Source organism: Sturnira hondurensis, unplaced genomic scaffold (assembly GCF_014824575.4).
Source record: "Sturnira hondurensis isolate 20B ecotype Veracruz unplaced genomic scaffold, ASM1482457v3 Scaffold0006213, whole genome shotgun sequence".
In the NCBI taxonomy this organism is placed as follows: Eukaryota; Metazoa; Chordata; class Mammalia; order Chiroptera; family Phyllostomidae; genus Sturnira; species Sturnira hondurensis.
The window spans coordinates 2,467,168-2,488,774 of record NW_028078844.1 but is presented as its reverse complement, the minus strand read 5'-3'; the positions used below and the strand labels follow the sequence as shown (position 1 = coordinate 2,488,774).

General features: G+C 36.0%; 1 protein-coding gene across 5 annotated transcripts in view; it reads left to right on the top strand.

The window, feature by feature from the left end:
* Window positions 1-21,607, top strand: part of ATM (ATM serine/threonine kinase) — a 175,671-nt gene that overhangs the window by 112,833 nt on the left and 41,231 nt on the right. For 4 of the 5 annotated variants that reach the window (XM_037047706.1, XM_037047705.1, XM_037047708.1 and 1 more), the window contains 9 exons: window positions 3,655-3,831; window positions 5,654-5,831; window positions 8,314-8,401; window positions 11,663-11,818; window positions 14,945-15,032; window positions 17,683-17,771; window positions 17,870-17,972; window positions 18,782-18,930; window positions 20,417-20,521. In XM_037047706.1, the coding sequence (XP_036903601.1) occupies window positions 3,655-3,831; window positions 5,654-5,831; window positions 8,314-8,401; window positions 11,663-11,818; window positions 14,945-15,032; window positions 17,683-17,771; window positions 17,870-17,972; window positions 18,782-18,930; window positions 20,417-20,521 (1,133 nt within the window). Of the gene's footprint in view, window positions 1-3,654; window positions 3,832-5,653; window positions 5,832-8,313; window positions 8,402-11,662; window positions 11,819-14,229; window positions 14,291-14,944; window positions 15,033-17,682; window positions 17,772-17,869; window positions 17,973-18,781; window positions 18,931-20,416; window positions 20,522-21,607 lie in introns of those variants that run through there. The other variant, XM_037047709.1, reaches the window with a different exon arrangement.

Below are 21,607 nucleotides of genomic sequence, written 5' to 3'. Positions count from 1 at the left end.
CTCCATGTGATCTCCATTTCTGTGATTCTGTTCCTGTTCTANTTTTTTTTCTTTACCCCCCCCCCCCCCCCCCCCCCCCCCCCGNCCTATTTCCCCCCCTACTCCCTTAGTTCATGTCCATGGATCGTACATTTAAGTTCTTTGGCTTCTCTATTTCCTATACTGTTCTTAACCTCCCCCTGTCTATTTTGTACCTACCATTTATGCTTCTTATTCCCTGTACCTTTTCTCCCATTCTCCCTCCTCCCTGCTAATAACCCTCCATGTGATCTCCATTTCTGTGATTCTGTTCCTGTTCTAGTTGTTTGCTTAGTTTTGCTTTTATAGTTTCAGGTGTGAGAGTTGTGAGTTTGATGTCATTTTCCTGTTCATAGTTTTGATCTTCTTTTTGTTAGATAAGTCCCTTTCACGTTGCATATAATAAGGGCTTGGTGATGGTGAGCTCCTTTAGTGGTACCTTGCCAGAGATGCACTTTATTTCCCCTTCCATTCTAAAGGATAGCTTTGCTCTATAGAGTAATCTTGGATATAGGTCCTCACTTTTCATCACTTTGAATACTTATTTTTTTTTAATGTCTGGTTTTGCTGGCCTCATAAAATTAGATGGAAAAGATTCCTCCTTCTTTGGTTTTATTTTTTTCCTAATATATTTTATTGATTATGCTATTACAGTTGTCCCCTTTTCCCCACTTCACTCCCCTCCACACCCACATGAGAATCAGCACCAGAAGGGCCCAGTTTAGTTCATGTCTATGTGTCATAAGTTTTTTAGCTTCTACATTTCCCATACTATTCTTGCCCTCCCCCCTATCTATTTTCTACCTACCGTCTATGCTACTTATTCTCTGTACCTTTTCCCCTTTCTCCTCCTCCCATTCCCCTGTTGCTAACCTTCCATGTGATCTCCATTTCTGTGGTTCTGTTCCTAGTGTAGTTGTTTGCTTAGTTTGTTTTTTTATTTTGTTTTAGGTGTGGTTGTTAATAATTGTGAATTTGCTGTCATTTTACTATACATGTTTTTAATCTTCTTTTTCGTAGATATGTCCCTTTAACATTGCATATAATAAGGGCTTGGTGATGGTGTGCTCCTTGAACTTAACCTTATCTAAGAAGCACTTTATCTGCCCTTCCATTCTAAATGAAAGTTTTGCTGGATAGAGTAATCTTGGATGTAGGTCCTTGCCTCTCAGGATTTGGAATACTTCTTTCCAGCCCCTTCTTGCCTGTAAGGTGTCTTTTGAGAAGTCAGCTGATAGTCTGATGGGAGCTCCTTTGTAGCTTACTATCTCCTTATCTCTTGCTGCTTCTAGGATTCTCTCCTTCATTTTTATCTTGGCTATTGTAATTATGATGTGCTTTAGTGTATTCTTGTTTGGGTCCAACTTCTTTGGTACTGTCTGAGCTTCCTGGACTTCTGGAAGTCTTTCTTTTCCCAGATTGGGGAAGTTCTCTTTTATTATTTGTTCAAATAAGTTTTCTACTTGTTGCTCTTCCTCTTCCCCTCTGGTACCCCTACAATTCAGATGATGGAACGTTTAAAGACGTCCTGGAGGTTCCTAAGCCTCTCCTCATGTTTTTGAATTTTTATTTCGTCATTCTTTTCTGTTTGGTTGTTTCTTTCTTTGTTCTGGTCCACTCCATTAATTTCCCAGTCTTCCTTCTGGTCCACTCCATTGATTCCCAGTTTCCTTCCCATCACTATTGGTTTCCTCTGCATTTTCCTTTATTTCACTTAGTGTAGCCTTCATTTTTTCATCTAACTTGCAACCAAATTCAACCAATTCCAAGAGCATTCTGATCACCAGTGCTTTGAACTGTGCATCTGATAGGTTGGCTATCTCTTCATCACTTATTGTATTTTTCTGGAGCTGTGATCTGTTGTTTTGTATGGACCATTAATTAATTAATTAACGTATTTATTTGTTTGTTTGTTTGTTTATTTTTGTTCTGGTGTGCCTGTTACGTATGAGGGGTGGGGCCTTAGGTATTCAGCAGGGCAGGGCAACCCAGTTTCTGGGTTGTGATGTTGTATGTGGGGGAGGGGTCTGAGAGGGAACAATGGCACTTGCTCTACTTTCTGCTGATTTCAGTCCTTTCCACTGCTTCTCCCAAGCAAACTGGGCCCTTCTGGCGCTGATTCCCATGTGGGTGGATTTGTGTACATTCTAGAACCCTGTGGGTCTTTCCAGTGAACTGTCCTGTGAGGCTGGGTGTCTCTCCTGACACCTCAACCCCCACAGGTGTTTTTTAATCAGTGTTTTGAGACTTTGTTTCCTGGTGCTGGAACCCTGGGTTGTGTGGTCTGTCTAGCTCCCCAGTTTCTCCTGGTTTATCTGCATGTGAATGTTGGATGCCTGGTTCCACAAGCCACCATGTGCACCAAGCCCCTCCACAATCTGTTGCCTCACTGGGTTCTGCCAGCCACCACCTTTCTCCCCACCACCCCGGAGTCTGCCAGCCACCAATTTTTTTGCTGCAACCCCTCTCAGCCAGGCCGTTCAACTCCACCCCTCCTACTGGTCTGGATGAATGTGTCTATTTTAACCCCTTGGTTGTTGGACTTCCATACAGTTCAATTTTCTGTCAGTACTAGTTGTTATTTTGTTGTTATTTTGTTATATCCTCTAAATTTTTGTTGTCCTTATTTTGGTTGTGCGAGGAGGCACAGTGTGTCTACCTACGCCTCCATCTTACCCGGAAGTCTCTTGTTTTCTGAAAGATTAGATTATCGGTTTATTACAAAAGGATATAACTGAGGAACAGCCAGATGGAAGAGATGCATAGGACAAGGCATGGGGAAGAGCATGAAGTTTCCATGCCCTGTCCAGTTACCAGCACCCTCTAAACGTTTCTGTTTAATATTTTCTTTTCATAAAATGCCTGAGAAATATACAATTGAGTTTTTACCAATTCAATTTTAGGTTATATACCCATCATCGAAATAGTACTTTTAATGTATTAAAATGTATTAAATATATATTTTTGGTCTTAGTAATATTAGTGCTAATATAAACTATTAATAGAACCAGTCATGTAAGCTGTAAAACACTACAGGTGTAGCATTTTAAAATCTTATTTCATCTTGAACTCAATTCTGTGTAATAGATTTGGACTGGTTCTGTATGTAAGACAGATGAGTCAGAGAGTTTGTGATCTGTATAATTTATTGATAGTGAGCTGAGAGTAGAGCTCATTCTCTGCTGTCTAGACCAGTGATTTTTTTAAAACATTTTTTAAAAGATTTTATTTATTTATATATCTTTAGAGGGGAAGGAGAGAGGGAGAGAAACATCAATGTATGGTTGCCTTTTGTGCGTCCCCTGCTGGTAGTTAGCCTGCAAGGAACCGGCCTGCAACCCAGGCATCTGCCCTGGCTGGGAATCGAACCACGATCGTCTGGTTTGCAGGCCCACGCTCAATCCACTGAGCTACGCCAGCCAGGGCTCTAGACCAGTGATTTTTTAACCAGACTAGTCTGCCTCTTTTGTAAACATAAATGTATTTTAAAATTAAAGGTAACCCTGGCCTCCAGATTTAAACTATATAGTTTTATTGGAAAATAGATTTGTTTATGTTTGAGTATTTGCTTTCCATGGGAAAGGTAAAATGTATTTCTGATTACCTTATTTATATTTCTGATCACTTCATTTTCAGTTTTTAGAAGTTCCCAGACTTGATAGAGAAAGCCCATTGGAGGGCCTGGATGACACAAGCCTGTGGATTCCTCAAAGTGAAAACCATGACGTTTGGATAAAGACACTGACTTGTGCTTTTTTGGATAGTGGAGGCACAAAAAGTGAAATTCTCCAATTACTAAAACCAATGTGTGAGGTAAAAATGACTACTTGGTCTTGCCTAATCCCTTTCTATCTTTGCTTTTTTTCATTTGGTTTTTCTCTTAATAGTTTTCTTTGCTTGCCTCATTCCATTTGGTTCCTGTGTACGTGTTTGCAGCCTATCACATCTGCAGAAAGAGGGCTGTGGTACAGGTCGTCTTCCTCATGCAACATCACTACATTCAGCTGTTGTGAATTCTTCCAACAGGACATGTTTATGTAGCCACTACTTTATGCAGCAGGTTTCAGCTGTGAGGTCCTTATGTACTGTATGAGTTCTAAGGGGTACATCGAGCAAATAGTTAAAATTCTGGTGACTGGAAATATTTATGTTAAGAAGAAATCTTTCTTTTTTGTTTGTTTACTCTTTTTTATAAGGTCATTGTCATTTTCCCTGATACGCTTTCTTCAATGAGAAAAGGAAATGGTGTAACAATTAATATTGCTCTTTTATTTTTGAAAGTATACAACAGTTTATTTCGTTAGAGAATAAAGGTACATACCAAATCAAACACAAAGTTATGTTACATGCTTGTATCAAATATGTCATCCTAAACAGCACTCTGATGGTGCTCAAAGATTTTAAAATCTTAATTTATGCTACTGCCAAGATGATTGGCATTTCTTTCCAAGAAATGTGAAAACAACATATCTGAGAAGGTCAAGCATCCACCAGTTACAGATAGAGAAGTGAGCATGTTAGTAAGGCGCACTCACTAGGAGCAGTCACAACGCAGTCTTGGGTTCTCACAGAGCAAGTGTTGACAGCCAGACATCGCACTCTCTGCTGCCGCTCTGCGCTCTACCAGGTCAGGGGAGTGAGACCCGGGACACGCCCACCGCTCATTCCTCAGGAGTGAGCACACCTAGGGTGTTTATAGAATTCTGGCTTTGGACCGGAGGACAGAATGTTCCAAATACACATTTGTGTCCACCTCGGTTCCTAGTTCTTTAAATTCTCTCTTGCCAAAACTGGCTTTTTGCCATGTCTTTAGTTGAACAAGAAAACTGGTAATATACAGCTTGCCTTGTATGTGGGGCCTGTGATGAATATATGAAAGTGGTTTTTAGGGCAGAAATAAGGTCAAGTACTGTTTTAATGTACTAGACATTTTATTAAAGGATTTTTTTAATACTTGGGAACATACCACAAATAACTACTCAAATTTTATACCCCGAAATTGGGGATTTTGAAAAATAAAACATTTTAAAATGGTTGTTGTAACTCATCACCGAGTGTAGCAAATGTGCAAAAATCAAATTTTCAACATTTTTCTTAAATGTTGATCTTTATTTTTTTATATATCAAATGTGACAATTTCTGTTATATTAACACTTTGCAACTTTAACATTTACAGCAGTGATATAATTTCATTGTAAGCAATATTTTGTTTCATTATATGAAAATGGCCTAGACTGGAAATGAGCAATTAACATTGTAGCTAACCACATATGTCTTATATAGATATTTTAGGTATGTTTGAATTTTTTTTCCTTAAAAAATCACTCTGGTATGTAGGAACAAGTATAAAGGACACATGGACAAAAACAAGGGGGGTGGAAATGGAAGGGAGGTAGGGAAGGCTGGTGGGGGTGGGCTGGGATGGGAGTAAAAGGCAGAAAACTGTACTTGAACAACAATTAAAATGTTTAAAAAATCACTCTGGTATGCATGGTTTTTGTATGTTTTTAGCAGTATATTGAATTTAATGGCATATTCACCTATCAATTTATTAAAAGCTTATATAACAGTAAAATAGAATAAAGTTTAAAATTTTTTTTTACTTAAACTCTTGGTGTGTTTTTGTGTGTTCCAGGTGAAAGCTGACTTTTGTCAGACAGTACTTCCATACTTGATCCATGATATTTTATTAGAAGATTCAAATGCATCATGGAGAAATTTGCTTTCTACACATATTCAGGGTTTTTTCACTAACTGTTTCAGATATTCCTCACAAATGAACAGATCCACAACCCCTACCAGTTTGGATTCAGGTATTCTGTTAAAATTCTCACATTTATACTGTTAACATCTCAATTCTTATCTTATCAAGGTACCTTGTAAGCTTAATTTCATAATCTCTAAACATCTATTTCTTCATCTGTAGAATGGAGGTAAAAATTGTAGCAAGTTTTCAATGAGATAATGTATACATAGCACCTACAGTAATACTTGATGAATAGTGTTCCCTCAGTAAATTTCAGTATTAATAATGGAGCAACTCACCGAGCATTCAGTGTGTGTCAAGCACTGTGCTCGGCACTGGCGCCACAGGTGTGAACAAGGCACACCCTGCAGTCTAGCAAAGGGAAAGCAGACAACCCATGTTATTACGGGTGCTGTGTTGGAGATATGAAGGAATTTTCATATCAAAGCTCTGACCCACTCATTTTTTAAAAGCAGCTGTTTTGTTACAAAATTATTTATTGTGGAATACATAGAAAAATTAATATAGCTAACAAAATTAGCCATAGCTTTATTATCTATAGTAATGACAGTTAACATTTGATATGTATTTTTCCAGTTTTTTTAAGAACTTGAATTATACTTTATTACTTTTAAAACCTATTTTTTTCATGCTATAGTATTTCCTATATTAAGTATTTCCTGTGCTAAGAAGAGGTCATAGCAGGAGAAATTCCATCAGGAATTGGGTTCACATTACATGTAGATGCATAGTTTAGCACACATGATAGGTCAGGTTTTCAAACTAAAATAAAAAATTCATAGATCTTTAATGTTAATTTATTCTCTTTAGTGTATTACTGTATTTTATGTGCAAACATAAAACTACGTACAAATTTACCTACTATATTTTAAAACCAATACAATTATAAGAAAATTATTAATTTAATATTAATGGTTTCCCAGATTTGACTATTTACTTTGGCATTCATCATGATTACTCAGTTCTCCCAATTGTTTTTTGTTTTGTTTTTTACCTTTACTAGTACAAATTTAATTTGACATGATGACGATGGCATTTAAACTTCGCTTTGCTTCATGTTTTATGTGTATTCTTTTTGACTAACAGCAATTACAGTTCTACTATTTTAATAGTTATAAACATAGATATGGATGTCCATTCTGTGGTTCTACTGGATTATAAGTTGGTCATGTAAATGGCCCAGAATATGCTTATATGAGTTTTGTTTAGGGTGCTATAATGAAAGTCCTAAAATAAAAATTCTCATAGAGACTGAAAAGTATCCAGAATATATCTCCTTTTGTTAATCTGGGAAATACAGGTATAAGTATTCACAGATACCAGTAAACACTTAAACATTAAATATTACATAATGTAAAGCAGTATTAAACATAATTTTATCCAAGTTTAAGAGAATCACTACCTGTGATAACCTGACAGTTTATTATCATGAACATGGTCAAGACTTATATTTTTTCACTTTTACCCTTTGTGCATATACACCTATGCTACAAACATTCAAAGGCAAAGTCAGACAGTTTCATTATATTTCTATGAAGAGTGCCAATATTGCATTGCCTTGAAAATTCAAACCTTGTTTGTAAAATTCCATTACGAAAAGGAAAGTAAATACAGATTTCTGTCAAATTAAATGGTTTATCTTTTCCAATATCTCATTGCCTTCACTTGAATGTCCCATGTGCATCACATACTCAGCTGTCAAAAGGGAAAGTTACTGTCTTCATTGTCTTCCCCCAGCCTGCTTCTCTATTTTGTACTCTTTATCAATGGCATGCAGTTACCCTAGCCAGGAATCTCTCTCATATGTCTCATCTCATTACCAAATTCTGCTGATTCTGTGTTACAAGTAACTTTAGTCCATGTATTTATTTGTCCCCACTGTCCTTAGTGCTTTAGGTCTCTGTGGTTCAGCCATATTGAACTTCTTTCAGTATATTCTCCAAGTTCTTTCTCGTTCCAGCATCTCAGGCAGTGTCACTGTTCCCAGGATCACTGTCCTTTCCTCCTCTCCTGCTGGACCACTTCTCTTCTTTCAGATCTCACTTTTTCTGTGACACTTCATTTGTTGAGATCACATCCTTTCTATACTCCTCTAAACATTAAACTTTAATGTTTAAGGTATTTTAAACTTTTCCTCTCATAGCATTTATCACATTGAATTAAGAGTCTCTCAGGCTAGTTAGTGAGTATATGTGGTCAGAAATAGTTTGTCTTATTTATAGTTGTATACTGTACCCAGAACATACAGTATCCTACATAAATATTGAGTTGAGTCAATGAATTAGGCACCTTCAGAAACAAAATGTAAATTACAATCAGTTTCTAGTTTTATTAAGCATAGTAGTTTCTTTTAAAAGTATGCCATTAAATTCCATTTATCAATTTATATTTACTAAGAACCAATTTTGTGCTCAATACTGCCCACTGGACCCTTTTGTAATGTAGAGGGAGGTAGGCACACACACGGAAGAATGGGCTTAAGCAAGTGCACCTGGGACTGAGAGGAGGCATCTTTGTTTGTTTGTCAGAGCCAGAGCACTTCTCCCGATGTTGCTTGGGTAAAAAGTCACAAAGAACAATGCTTGCTGTTGTGGACTACATGAGGAGACAAAAGAGGTAATTAATGAATACTGCTTTTTGAGTTTGGGGATTCGAAAGTGTAGCTTCTTACTGTTGGCTGAATTTTAACATGATTCTTTGAAGTGATGTGGCTGCAAGGTGCTGTATTTAATTAGTGTGATGCTTATATCTCTCTGTTATAATTCATGTTTAGGGTAGTACTTGGGTTAAATTGGTATCAGGACGTCTAAATTCTAGTCCTAACAGTACCACTAACAATGTTATCTTTGCTAAATCACACATCCTTTGAAGCTATAGTTTATATTATCTTCAAAGTGATTAGAAAGGAGTAATTTATGTTCCAGGTTAAGTTCAGTTGCATTACTTTTAAACTTTCTCTTCACTTTCAGCTCATAGAAGTAACTACAACTATGTAAAAGTGTCCTTTATGTACCTTTATTCTTTTGTCCATGGGAAAACAGTATCAACTAGGTATTTTGTCACCAAAAAGGATTTATTGAGAAAAACCAAGGGTTGCAACTCAGTGCACACAGACATGCAACCCGCTTGCACACACTGCACAGCATGAAGAGCTGTTTATAGAAGGGAAAAAAGGAGTTAGGGGTAGAGGTAGTTACCTCCATAGAGCTTTATTGTGAGTGTAGAGTTCTTCCTGTAGGGTTCTCAAAACGACATAGAGTGAGAACTCCTCCCATAGGCCTCCTGACCAATCATGTTTGTGTAAAGTCTCCATCATCATCTTTATCACTTTACTGTGTGTATCGTACTATATAGTAATACTTACATACTTATAAGCACTTACATATTATCTTATTAGAGGGTAAGGGAAGGAGAGAGGGAGGGAAATATCATTGTATGGTTGCCTCTGGTGTATCCCCTGCCAGGAACTGGCCTGCAACCCAGGCATGTGCCCTGGCTGGGAATTGAACCACAATCTTGTGGTTCGCAGGCCCACGCTCAATCCACTGAGCTACACCAGCTAGGGCTCTCTCATGAGATTTTTAATCATGAATTCAGGAGTTGATAGAGTGAGTCAGTTGTCTGACTGATCTGTACTGCCCAGCATTGGCCAGAACTTGGAAGAAGAAATGTAGTAGGCCTATAACTTAAGTAGGTAGCAGTTGATGTCTCATGACAAATGTATTGTGGTTGTGGCAGTAAGTGATAAAGAATGGGTGGAAGAGGTAGGGGAAAAGTGGAAAATTGCTTAACATAAATGTATTTTCACTTTAAAAATTAATTTCTCTATATCCTCCTCATACCATTCTGCTTTATTCTTAGAAAAATAAGTGTTAAGTCTTTTCAGTGTTTTGTTTCCGTTTGGAGAGTTACTAATTCACCTTACTGTTTCATAACACATTGTATTCTGAGAAAGCTTGTAAGAAGCTTTAACTGTAGCTGGAGGCATCTTTTTTCTTGGTGTTGGAAGGCAGGTTCACCTTTCAGTCATTTATATCAGATTTATCATTGTGGTAGAATGGTGTTAACATTGGTAAGGCTTTGAGAAGATAAAAATTTTTAATAATCAGGTTTTTAAAAATTTATTATTTTTTAAAGTTTCTTTTTAAGATTTTGTTTATTCATTTTTAGAGAGAGGGGAAGGAAAGGAGTAAAAGAGGGAGAGAAACATCAGTGTGTGGTTTCCTCTCATGCACCCCCTACTGGGGACCTGGCCCACAACCCAGGCATGTGCCCTGATTGGGAATTAAACCAGCGACAGTTTACTTCGCTGTCTAGTGCTTAATCTACTGAGCCACACCAGCCGGGGCTAAATTTATTTTTTATTGTATTTTTCCCTATTATTGTTTAGTCCCCTTAAATCCCTCTTCCTCTCACACAATCACCACACTGCTGTTCATGTCCATGAGACCTTTTTTGCTTGATCGCTTTACCCGCTAACCACCTCCGACTCCCCTGCCCCTGAGCTGTCAGCCTGCTGTCTATCTGTGAGCCTGTGTCTCTGTTTTGCTTGTTAGCACAGGATAAAGCAGTTAAAGTGCTGAAAATCATATAATATGTAGTAGGTAATCCAGCTGGATTTGGGGGTTTTCTTGATGCACCTGGATTTGAACCTACCTATATCCTACTCTAAAATCAGTGCTCTTAACCATCATTTCTGTGTCACATCTTTATGATACCATTTTTTAAAAAGATAAGTATCTATGATCCCTTTCACATCTGGCCAACAGTTACCACAGTGGGAAGTTTTTATTAAATAACTCAACCTTGCCCTGGCTGGTGTAGCTCAGTGGATTGAGCGGGGGCCTGAGAACCAAAGGATTGAGGTTCGATTCCCAGTCAGGGCACATGCCTGGGTTGCAGGCCAGTTCCCAGCAGGGGATGCACGAGAGGCAACCATACATTGACATTTCTCTCCCTCTCTCCTTCCTTTCCCCTCTAAAGATAAATAAATAAAATGTTTTATAAATAAATAAATAACCCAACCTAGACACACACGCAAAAAAAAAAACAAGGAGAAAATGAACTGCAAATAGAAAGGGCATGTAACTGTGTGTTACAGAAGAAACAGTATTTTCATTAAATTGGCCATTTAGAAAGATTTGTGTATGTCTTATGACTTACTCAGTGCAGCCTGTTCTTAGCATATACCCATGGATCCCTCGGTGAAGGGGAAGTATGAACCTCAAGTTTATTCTAGGATGATAGCTTTCACTTTCATCATATTTCCTAAGGGGTGTGTGATACAAAACGAGAGACATGTAGGGCTCTTCAGCCATGTTAATCTTAGTTGTTTATACCTACCATCATCCAGGGGGTCTGTATCTGCAGCTTCCACATCCACATAGTCAGCCAACTGTGGATCAAAAATATTTGAAAAAAGAAATTATACCTTGTTGCTGACATATAACATATAGTTAGGTGTATGATGGTTGCATCTGTACTAAACATATATGCACTTTTTTTCTTGTCATTATTCCTTAAATAATACAGCATAACAACTATTTCCATAGTGTTTTCATTATACTAAGTATTTTAACTAATCTAGAGATGATTTAAAGTATCCAGGAGAATTTGCATAGTTTATATGCAAATACTACACCATTTTATGTTAGGTACTTCAGCGTCTGTCAATTTTGTTATCTGCATGGGGTCCTGGAACCAGCCACTACAAGATACCAAGGGACTATTGTCTACATTGGGGAAATGCAGTTTTTAGTTATTTGAATGTAATTTTCATTTTTAACTAGTACGTGCTACCATTATATTTTATATCAACATGCTTTTAATATTGAAGTTAAAGAAATGGACATGACTTCACTTAGAAATCTTCTTTAGATCCTCTTCCGGAACAGTGTTTGATGATGCTTTCTGGCTGGAATTGAATTATCTGGAGGTTGCCAAGGTAGCTCAGTCTTGTGCTGCTCACTTTACAGCTTTACTCTACGCAGAAATCTATGCAGATAGGAAAACCATGGATGATCAAGAGAAAAGGTAATGGAATTGACAAGTTTTGGTTTTTAAAACTGGTATTGACATTGTTTCAATGAAGCTGTTAAAGATTTTTGTTCTCACCTCACCCATTTAATGATATTTTTAGATAGTTGTCTAACTTTTAAAGATAAATAATTTTTTTAGAAGAAATGAGTAATTCTGCTCTGGAATAAGTAGAGATATTTATTACTTAAGAATTGTAAAAATTACACAGATAAGGACCTACTGGGAGACAGACCATACTTCTTTTTTCCTGTATTCCCCGTAGCAACTAGCATTTGAAACTTAATATAAGTAAACAATAAATATTTTCAAATAGTTGAGCAAGTCTCTGATATCAGTTAAATTAAGTTTACCACTATTCCCTTAGTTTAGTGAAGATCCATATTATTTATTAATTATAAGGTAATGTAACTGATTTATTTCTGTGACTAAACCACTTTCATTACTGTATTTGTTACCCACCTGTATTTTTAATACTTTAATTTGCTTTTCCTCTAAGTTAGAACTCTCATAAAAATCTAATAAGTATAGTCCTTGGTAATAGCGAAAAACAAAATACAGTAAAAAAACTTCAAGAGTAAAAAGTACAGCTCATAAGTCCCCTACTTTTCTCAAATTTTTGTTCATTTGAATAGCCTAGTGTTTATTTGTATATTTCCTCTGAGAAATCGCATGTTAAAAAATTGAAATAGCAAATATATATTATATTAAAATATTTCTCTTGCTCACTAAGAATTTCTACTTTGGGTTGTAATTAAACTAGAAGCAGTGTGGTTTTTAGACTGTGGAATGCTAGCAACCAGAAAATAGATCCTAGTCCAAACATAATTAATTTAGAAGACTGGGACTAATTTCTTCACTCTCTGGTTTAATATTCAATTTCTACTTTCCAAATGAAAACAAGTTAAAACTTACAGTATGTAGATCCTGTGTATAATATGTAATTAATATGTTCATAATCACTGTAGACTTCCTGTGGAGACAAGTATGTAGTTCTTTAAGTATTATTAAATAAGAAATTGATTATTGCTTATTCTCAGAGTCTTAAAATTTTGAGTCAGAGCCTGTGTACTTAGTAGTAGTAACTATAATCCATATGTGCTTCAGTATCTTCGTTCCATAGAATGGTATTTCTTACTAATTTGGAGTGTGTAACTGAGCTCTTCTATGAGTATAAAAGTACCTTTAATTTGATGGTAGGTGATTATATAGAATGTGGCAAAGTTTTGCAAAATTCCTGTGCAGTAAACAGGAGTGCCTGCATTTTATTTTGATTAACATTTGGAAAAAGTGCTTGACAGATCAATAGTACCTGCTGTTTGCTTTAATACTCTGATTTTTATTTTTTTCCTAGATGTCTGATGGGTAAGGGAGGGCAAACAGATCCGAGGTGTATAGAGTGAAGGGAATGCCAGTATTGTTCAGTAACTCAGGTGAACTGACACTTTGTAAATTTAAGATGATCAGGAAAAGAATAACTGTAGGCAAAACACAAACGAACAGTTTACAAACACTGTCATGTGCAGGAAATGAATTGCTCTCAACTTCTTCATTAAAATTATTTAATAGCAAAGTGTCTCTATACTAGGTATTTAAAAATACAGATCCAGTTTTAATTACTTGCCCCTGAAAAAGTATGAGATTTCAAAGGTTAGTATCCATAATTTTTTTAGAAAGAAGTCAAAACTTCTTCACACAGGACTTAGACAAAAAAGTGTCATTAGTTCACAACCTCAGTCATTTCGGTGTTCGTGACAAAGGCCCTGCCAATCCCATTTTTGTCTGGATGAATTACAGCCTTAGAGTCACAATCTGTAATACTGTCTTTCCTACTTCTCTAATTTCTGCTCTAAAAACTTCATTCTGTATGACTTGCTAATAAGCAAATCTATGTAATACCTGAGTATAAGGGTTGTAAAGCAAAGGAGAATGTTGTCAGTGCCATTATATACCGTCATCTCAGTCAGTGGTCTCTGTCCCATCCCTTTGTGCTCCTTCCAAGGGGTCAAAGTTATCTCCTGTTTTGTGGTTATCATTCATTTAGGTGACATCATTACATGAGTGTAAACCCCTAAATATATGGTAGTTTTCCTTATTTTTGTGCTTTATAAGAAATTATATTATTATTTACATCTTATTTTTCATTAAATATTTTTTAAGATTTTATTTATGTAGTGTGCTTCTGTAGATCATTAATTTGTCACTGCCACATAGTGTTCCAGTGGGAGAATATGCCATGATTAATTTGCCTCTTCCCCTGTTAATGATATGTGCCTAAGTGTAGAATTATAGGCGGCAGGGTATGTAAATTTTGAACCTCATGGGACAATGCCAAATTGTTTTTTCAACTGGCTATACCAATTTGTGTATTTCTCAGGAGTGTGGTTTGTTAGGAAATGGATCACTAGGGGTCCTTACATTTGAAGAAGGAAGGGAGCCAAAGTACAACTATTTCTAATTTGGGTAAAAAAGGTAAAGAAGAAACCAGAGCAAGTTTATAGATAAATAATAGAGGCTCTGTCATGTAGTTCATAGACACTGTGTAAGTGGCATGATTTTGGAAATTGCTTATATGAATTTCTATCATATATCATCATACATGGTTTAAAGCTAAGGCCTTGGAGCAGACAAATCTGAATTCTTGTCCTTACTATCACTTATTTGTTTTATAATCTCGGATGTAGGTTTCTCAGCACTTAATAATAAGACATCTTCATTTTTGCCAATTTGTCAGGTGTTTAGTGTTTCAGTGCGATCCTAATTTGTGTGCCTGTGATGTTAACGAGCTTTAACTTTAGGTAAAACCACTGGCAAAACATTGAGGAACTGTACCATGTGTCACCTGTTCTATTTTTAAACAAGCCTGTCTATATAAACATATTTTGGCATATAGTTTTTTCATATATGACATTGTCATTAAAATGTAATCTTCATTGAAACATTAATATTAACAAATTTGTTTTTCATTCTAGGCCTAAATGCTATTATGTTTTAAAGTACAAATGGTTCACTATGTTTTATTTGTTACCTCTGTTAGTTTTTCCATCAAAGTTCATAATATATGTATTCACAAACATCAAAATAGTATATTCTTATTAAAAAAAAATGTTCTGTGACAAACAGAAATCCTACATTTGAAGAAGAAAGCCAGAGTACAACTATTTCAAGCTTGAGTGAAAAAAGTAAAGAAGAAACTGGAATAAGTTTACAGGTAAATGTTATAGGCCCTACTATTTGTGATAATATTTAACTTGTATTTTAGATTATTTTGTTATAGAACCTGTGTTGATGTCATTTAATTTCAAACTGAACTTACTCTTTGGACTCAGTATCACATACATAAATTCATGGTTTACAGTTTAGGCCTCGGAGTAGACAAACTTGAGTTCTTATCCTGACTGGAACTTCAGTTCTAATCCTGACTCTACCACTACATTGTGTGATCTTGCACCAGTTACTTAATCTTTTTAACCTTGAGGTTTTTTAATCAGGAAGATTGATGTAAAACTACCTTTATCATACAGTAATTTATACCATATATTTCCTACCACAGAACCCCATTTATTTTCCATATAGCACTTAACATTTATAATTGCTAACTTCTTTGTTTACTTACTTTATGTCACATCTCAAGGAATACTGCTTTTTAAAATAAATTAGTCAATATCTACTCTTAAATTGGCCTCTCAGTGAATTTCTTGGGTGAACTCATTCCTCTGAGACAGCAGTTGGAACTTTACAATATGTTCTCTTTGTGTTTGCTCTCAGCTTGCCTCCTGCTTCTGGAGAAAACAGCAGCACAGATAGGGAATCCCACCACAACCATTATCAGGCATTGATATCTGCCTGCCTCTGCTCCCATTGCACCCATTACTCTTGTAAAGAAGAGAAATAGTTTCTTCTTTCCAGGACTAAGCCTTCTTCCTGTGCTTTGTTTCCCATCAACTCTTTCTCAGAAAATTATTTTTTTATTATACTATACCCTCTGTCAGTACATTCAAACTATTTTTAAACTTTATTTTCATTTTTTTACATTTGTTTTTTTTAATTTTATTTATTTATCTTTAGAGATGAAAGGAAGGAGAGAAGGAGAGAAATATCAATGTACGGTTGCCTCTCATGAGTTCCCTGCTGGGAACTGGCCCGCAACCCAGGCGTGTGCCCTGACTGGGAATCGAACCGTGATCGTGTGGTTCGCAGGCCCACGCTCAATCCACTGAGCCACACCAGCCAGGGCTAAACTTTTTTATTAAAAACATTTTCTTTCAACCTAACAGAAAATTTCTTGTCCCTGTGTTCTCTCTCTCTTTTTTTTTAGGTGTCACCCCTTTATTTTTATTTCCCTTCACAGCGAAGCTCTGTGAAAGAGTTATCTGTATTTGCTGTCTTCGTTTCCTCTCCCTCACCCCTCTCTACTGACAGTAACACTTGCTAATGTCACCTGTCAACTTCATAACCCTGGTGGTCACCTTTCATCCACATTTTTTTACTGTTTCATTAACACTTAATACCATTGACCATGCCTTGCTTACAATATGTTTTATCTGCATTTTTATTCCATTTTCCCAATTTTTTTCTTTTTTTGCTTCTTTATAGTCCTATCCTCTTTTGAAGATTTTTTGGAATTTCTGTGTGTACCAGGGCACTGAGGTATTTAAAACTAGCTAGTCTTAAGTACTCAATGTTCTAAGACTGAGGGCTTGAGTTCATGTTTATGAATAGAAACAGTTTTTTAAAATTACAGAATGATACCAATATTACTGAATTTTCACCTAGGAAATATTCTCTGCAGCATGCACCATTTAGACGGTAAAATTGCCCAATCAGTTTTCTATGCACTACAGTTTCCAACATTTACCATTTTTATTTTTATTTTTATTTTTATTTTTATTTTACCAAGATGACTTAAATTGAGTCAAGATTTATCTGTGTAAATTTTAAAGCAAAAAATTGAGTTATCAAACTACTTCTTTAATTATATTACATTTTACCAGTTACAGTATAATGCAGTTTTTAGTATTCTTCCCAAGAAGATCTCATGGCCTTTATTGTTATCAAATTCCATTTAAAGAGTCAGACTAAGGTGCAGAATGTCGTTTTCCCATGTACAGTTTTAGTTGGATTTTTTGTTTGTTTTAAATATATTTTATTGATTATGCTATTACAGTTGTCCCAACCTTTCCCCCATTTGTCTCCACCTTTCCCCCATTTGTCCCCCTCTACCTGGTACCCCCATTCCCTCCAGCAATCGTCCCCAAGTTCATGTCTATGGGTCATGCACATAAGTTCTTTGGCTTCTCCATTTCCTGTACTATTCTTTTTTAAAAAATATATTTTGTTGATTATGCTATTACAGTTGTCCCATTTTTCCTCCCTTATTCCCCTCTGCCCTGCACCTCCCTCCCACCTGCATTCCCCCCCTTTAGTTCATGTCCTTGGTTTATACTTTTTTTTTTGGTTTATATATTTAAGTGCTTCTGTACCTATTCTACTTGTTTATTTTTGTTTTTTAGATTCAGTTGTTAATAGTTGTGAGTTTGTTTTCATTTTACTGTTCATAGTTTTGGTCATCATCTTTTTCTTAGATAAGTGTTTTTAACATTTCATGTAATAAGGGCTTGGTGATGATGAACTCCTTGAATTTGACCTTATCTGGGAAGCACTTTATCTGCCCTTCCATTCTAAATGAAAACTTTGCTGGATAGAACAATCTTGGATGTAGGTACTTTCCTTTGATGACTTTGGATACTTCTTTCCAGCCCCTTCTTGCCTGTAAGGTTTCTTTTGAGAAATCAGCTGATAGTCTTAGGCAAACAAGTGATGGTTTTTTTCTCCAATTTTTGTTGTTTCTGTATTTTTAGGATCTACTCTTAGAAATTTACAGAAGTATAGGAGAGCCAGATAGTCTGTATGGCTGTGGTGGAGGGAAAATTCTACAACCCCTGACAAGGTAAGTTACATTTTTCTAGGTGATATTGTTTTAATACTGTTTGTAAAGGAGTTACATGTACATGGAATTCAAAAGTATTTTGAAATCTTAAATTGTAGATTGCGAACATACGAACATGAAGCAATGTGGGAAAAAGCCCTAGTAACATATGACCTTGAGTCAGCGATCTCTTCATCAACTCGCCAGGCAGGAATAATTCAGGTATCTTTTTCCCTCCTGCTTTGGGATCCACTGAAAGTGTAGTACTGAGATTATTTCACTTTGTTGGTGGAATATTTACAGAGTCAGATAAATTTAGGTATTCAATATGAGACTGAAAATCACCTGTTATTTCAGGCATTGGGCTAAATAGGCAGAGGAATGCACAGGTAAATTAGATAGGGCACTAACCTAAAAGATAGTATAGATTTGATTTGTTGATCAGAAAAGTGCTAGCTAACAGTAGGAGACATTTCTTGACTGTGAACAATGTGCCAGGTAGTGAGTAAGTCCTTCACCTGGAGAATCTCATGTAAACTGTTTCTTATAGTTTGTGTCAGAGCTGGGCCCTGAAGACATCGTTTCTGTTACTGGCTAATGTATTTTAACCGTTCTTCCATCAAATGTTAGTGTCCTTTGAGCTCTCTCTTAATGTTTTGGGGGAACATAGCAATCAGTATTTCAGAAATTTGAGTGATATATTCTGTACTACTAAAATTTTAAAAAGTTACTTTTCATGTTTGTTTTTTATGTCTATTTTTTTATTTTTATTTTATTTATTTTTTTGATTACTTACTTTTTTCTTAAGATTGTATTTATTTTTAGAGAGAGGGGAAGGGGGGAGAAAGAGAGAGAGAAACATCAGTGTGTGGTTGCCTCTCATGCAGCCCCCACTGGGGACCTGGCCTGCAACCCAGGCATGTGTCCCTACTGGGAATCGAACTACGACCCTTTGGTTCACAACCCGTGCTCAATCCACTGAGCTACACCAGCCAGGGCCTTACTTTTTTTTTTTTTAAACTCCTGCTCAGGCCTTGCAGAATCTGGGACTCTGCCATATTCTTTCTGTCTATTTAAGAGGATTAGATCATGAAAATAAAGAATGGTGTGCTGAACTACAGGAACTTCATTACCAGGCAGCATGGAGGAATATGCAATGGGACCATTGCATTTCTGTTAAGTAAGAAGAACTATGACATTTTTAATTGTCATTTTCCTGATTATAAACAATACGCTTTTAAAATACTGCTCTATGAATGTAACAGGATATTTGTTTTGTTTTTGAGATATTGCGAGCTATAGATATGCCAAAATGCTTAAATAAGATTGCAATAAGCAGTTAATGTACCTAGGCTTGACTTCACTGTCTCACATTAGGGAAATTCTATACCTACCCCCAAATGTAGTTGAAAAGAGAAATATGAAACATATTTTCTCATTGGAATCTTCTCACTTTATTTATTTATTTATATTTTAATTGTTCAAATAGTTTTCTGCCTTTTACTCCCATCCCAGCCCACCCGCCAACCCTCCCCACCTCCCTCCCGTTTCCATATCCCGCCTTGTTTTTGTCCATGTGTCCTTTATACTTGTTCCTGAAATATTTATAAATTTAAAGAAAATTGTAGGCATTTCCCTTCCCACTCCCTGTTACAAACATTTTAGTTAGCATTGTTTTTGGCTTAATGGTACAAAAAAGACGGTTTAACTTTATTCATGAAATATTCCTTTTTATCAAATAATGCTGCTAAATTACTAACAGAAAGATAACATTTATAACCTATATGTAAGATCATCATGTTTTCTGAATGTAAAGCCAAACACTTAATTAAAGATTTGTATTTTTGTTAAAAGTCTTTTGAAGATGTGAACACCAAAAAAATTATCTTAACTACATGTCTAACTGCTTTCATAGTTAAAACATTTTCGTTAATTGGAGTGTCTTTCAAATTTCAGCTACTTAGATTTCTGTACAGTTAGTGATATACTTTTCATATTTTTAAATATTTTAGTCTGTGAGCTTGTTCCTGCCCGCCTCTGTATATAAATCACCGTATACTATTCTTTCCTTTGCCTACTCTATGTCAGCCACATCAGCCTTCTCTGCTGTTTCATCAAGCCAAACTGTTTCTACCTAAATGCCTAACATGTGTCTTTTATCCCCCCGTTACTGCGTGTGACTTCTTGTCATTCAGATTCTAATTTAAAAATGTCACATCTCAGAGAGACTTTTCCTGACTACCCATTCTAAAGTAGTCATTGTATTTTGTTATTGTAAGTCTCTTCATGTTCAGTGTTACCTGGTATTTTTCTTATCTGTTGTCCATCTTCTCTAGACCAGAACATAAGCTTCATGAGAATGGGGACCTGATCTGACTTGTCTCCATCTAGAAACAGGTGCCTAGTTAGTCCCTGGCGCATATGAGATGTTTGTTGAATATATAAGTGAGAATATAGCGTAATTAGAACCAGGCACAATATGTCAGAATTTTTGTGTGTGTGAAGATTTAAATGATCTAATTCTTTGTATTTCTTACCAAAATTTCTAAAAACGCATTTTTTAAAATGGAGGGATCTTAATTGTAGTTTGAAAATGTTTCTTGGTGAAGTTATTTATACATGCATATTTTAAGATTTTTTGTTTTATTTCTAAAATTATCTCACAGCAAAGGAATTGAAGGAACCAGTTACCACGAATCATTGTACAATGCTTTGCAGTCCTTAAGAGACAGGGAATTCGCCACATTTTATGAAAGTGTCAAATATGCCAGGTACTATTTTAAAAAAGACATTGTATTTTAACATTTACTGTCATGGCTGCTTTTCTGAAAACTTGACAGATGGTGTCAGTGTGTGGATTTGCACTGGTGAAGTTGGGTAAGAACTTGGGGGCTGTTGTCAGGGTGTTTCCTTGTCATTCCCGCCCTCCTCTCAAAACAATTCCCTGTGTAACAAAAATTCATACAAATTAGTGTTGAAACCCGATGCAAATAGGGGGTGCAGTATCCAGTGATTAACATTTTCATAGCTTTTGCTTATCTGAGAGGTGAGTACTCAGATGAGTTTTTTCTTCTGCAACAGGTTTTTATAAGAATTGTGGATATGTGTATCTTAATTATTTTCTGTCTTGAAAAAGTATTCTTGTTTTTAAATGTTATGTGTTAGAGAATTCTGTAATGCACATGTCAAATATGTATATGTGTATATATACATATTACAGTGTTTTTGGTTTTTGTTTTAGATGTTGGAGCATACCCATATGCTACGTAGTTACATTATTTTTTCTTATGTAATACATTTATCTTTGTTCATGTGGTTCAAATACATTCTTTGCTTTGAAAAACCACTTTCTTTAGTACTCCAGGTCAATTATTTACGCTGAACTCTCATGAAAGTTTTGTTGATTGCCACTCTGTTTTTTTTTTTTCTGGACCAGTACACTAAAAATATTAATCTTATGTTCTTTAGTAAGTATATAGAATTTATCTCTTAGTATTAGTGTTTTTTTAAGATTTTATTTATCTTAAGAGGGGAAGGGAAGGAGAGAAGGAGAGAAATATCAATGTATGGTTGCCTCTCATTGAACTGGCCTGCAACTCAGGCATGTGCCCTGACTGGGAATCAAACCTCGATCGTGTGGTTCGCAGGCCCATGCTCAATCCACTGAGCTATGCCAGTCAGGGCCATTATTAGTGTTTTTAATATAAAGTGGTGACTAATGGGCAGTACTCATAGGCTTGTTGTGGGACACAAATGAAACATTGCCCAGAAAGCACTTATGTATGTTTAGCAGTAGCTAGTTACCTATTAAACCTGTGTTTTGCTACAGAAGTAATTTGTTACCATTTAAGTGCTTA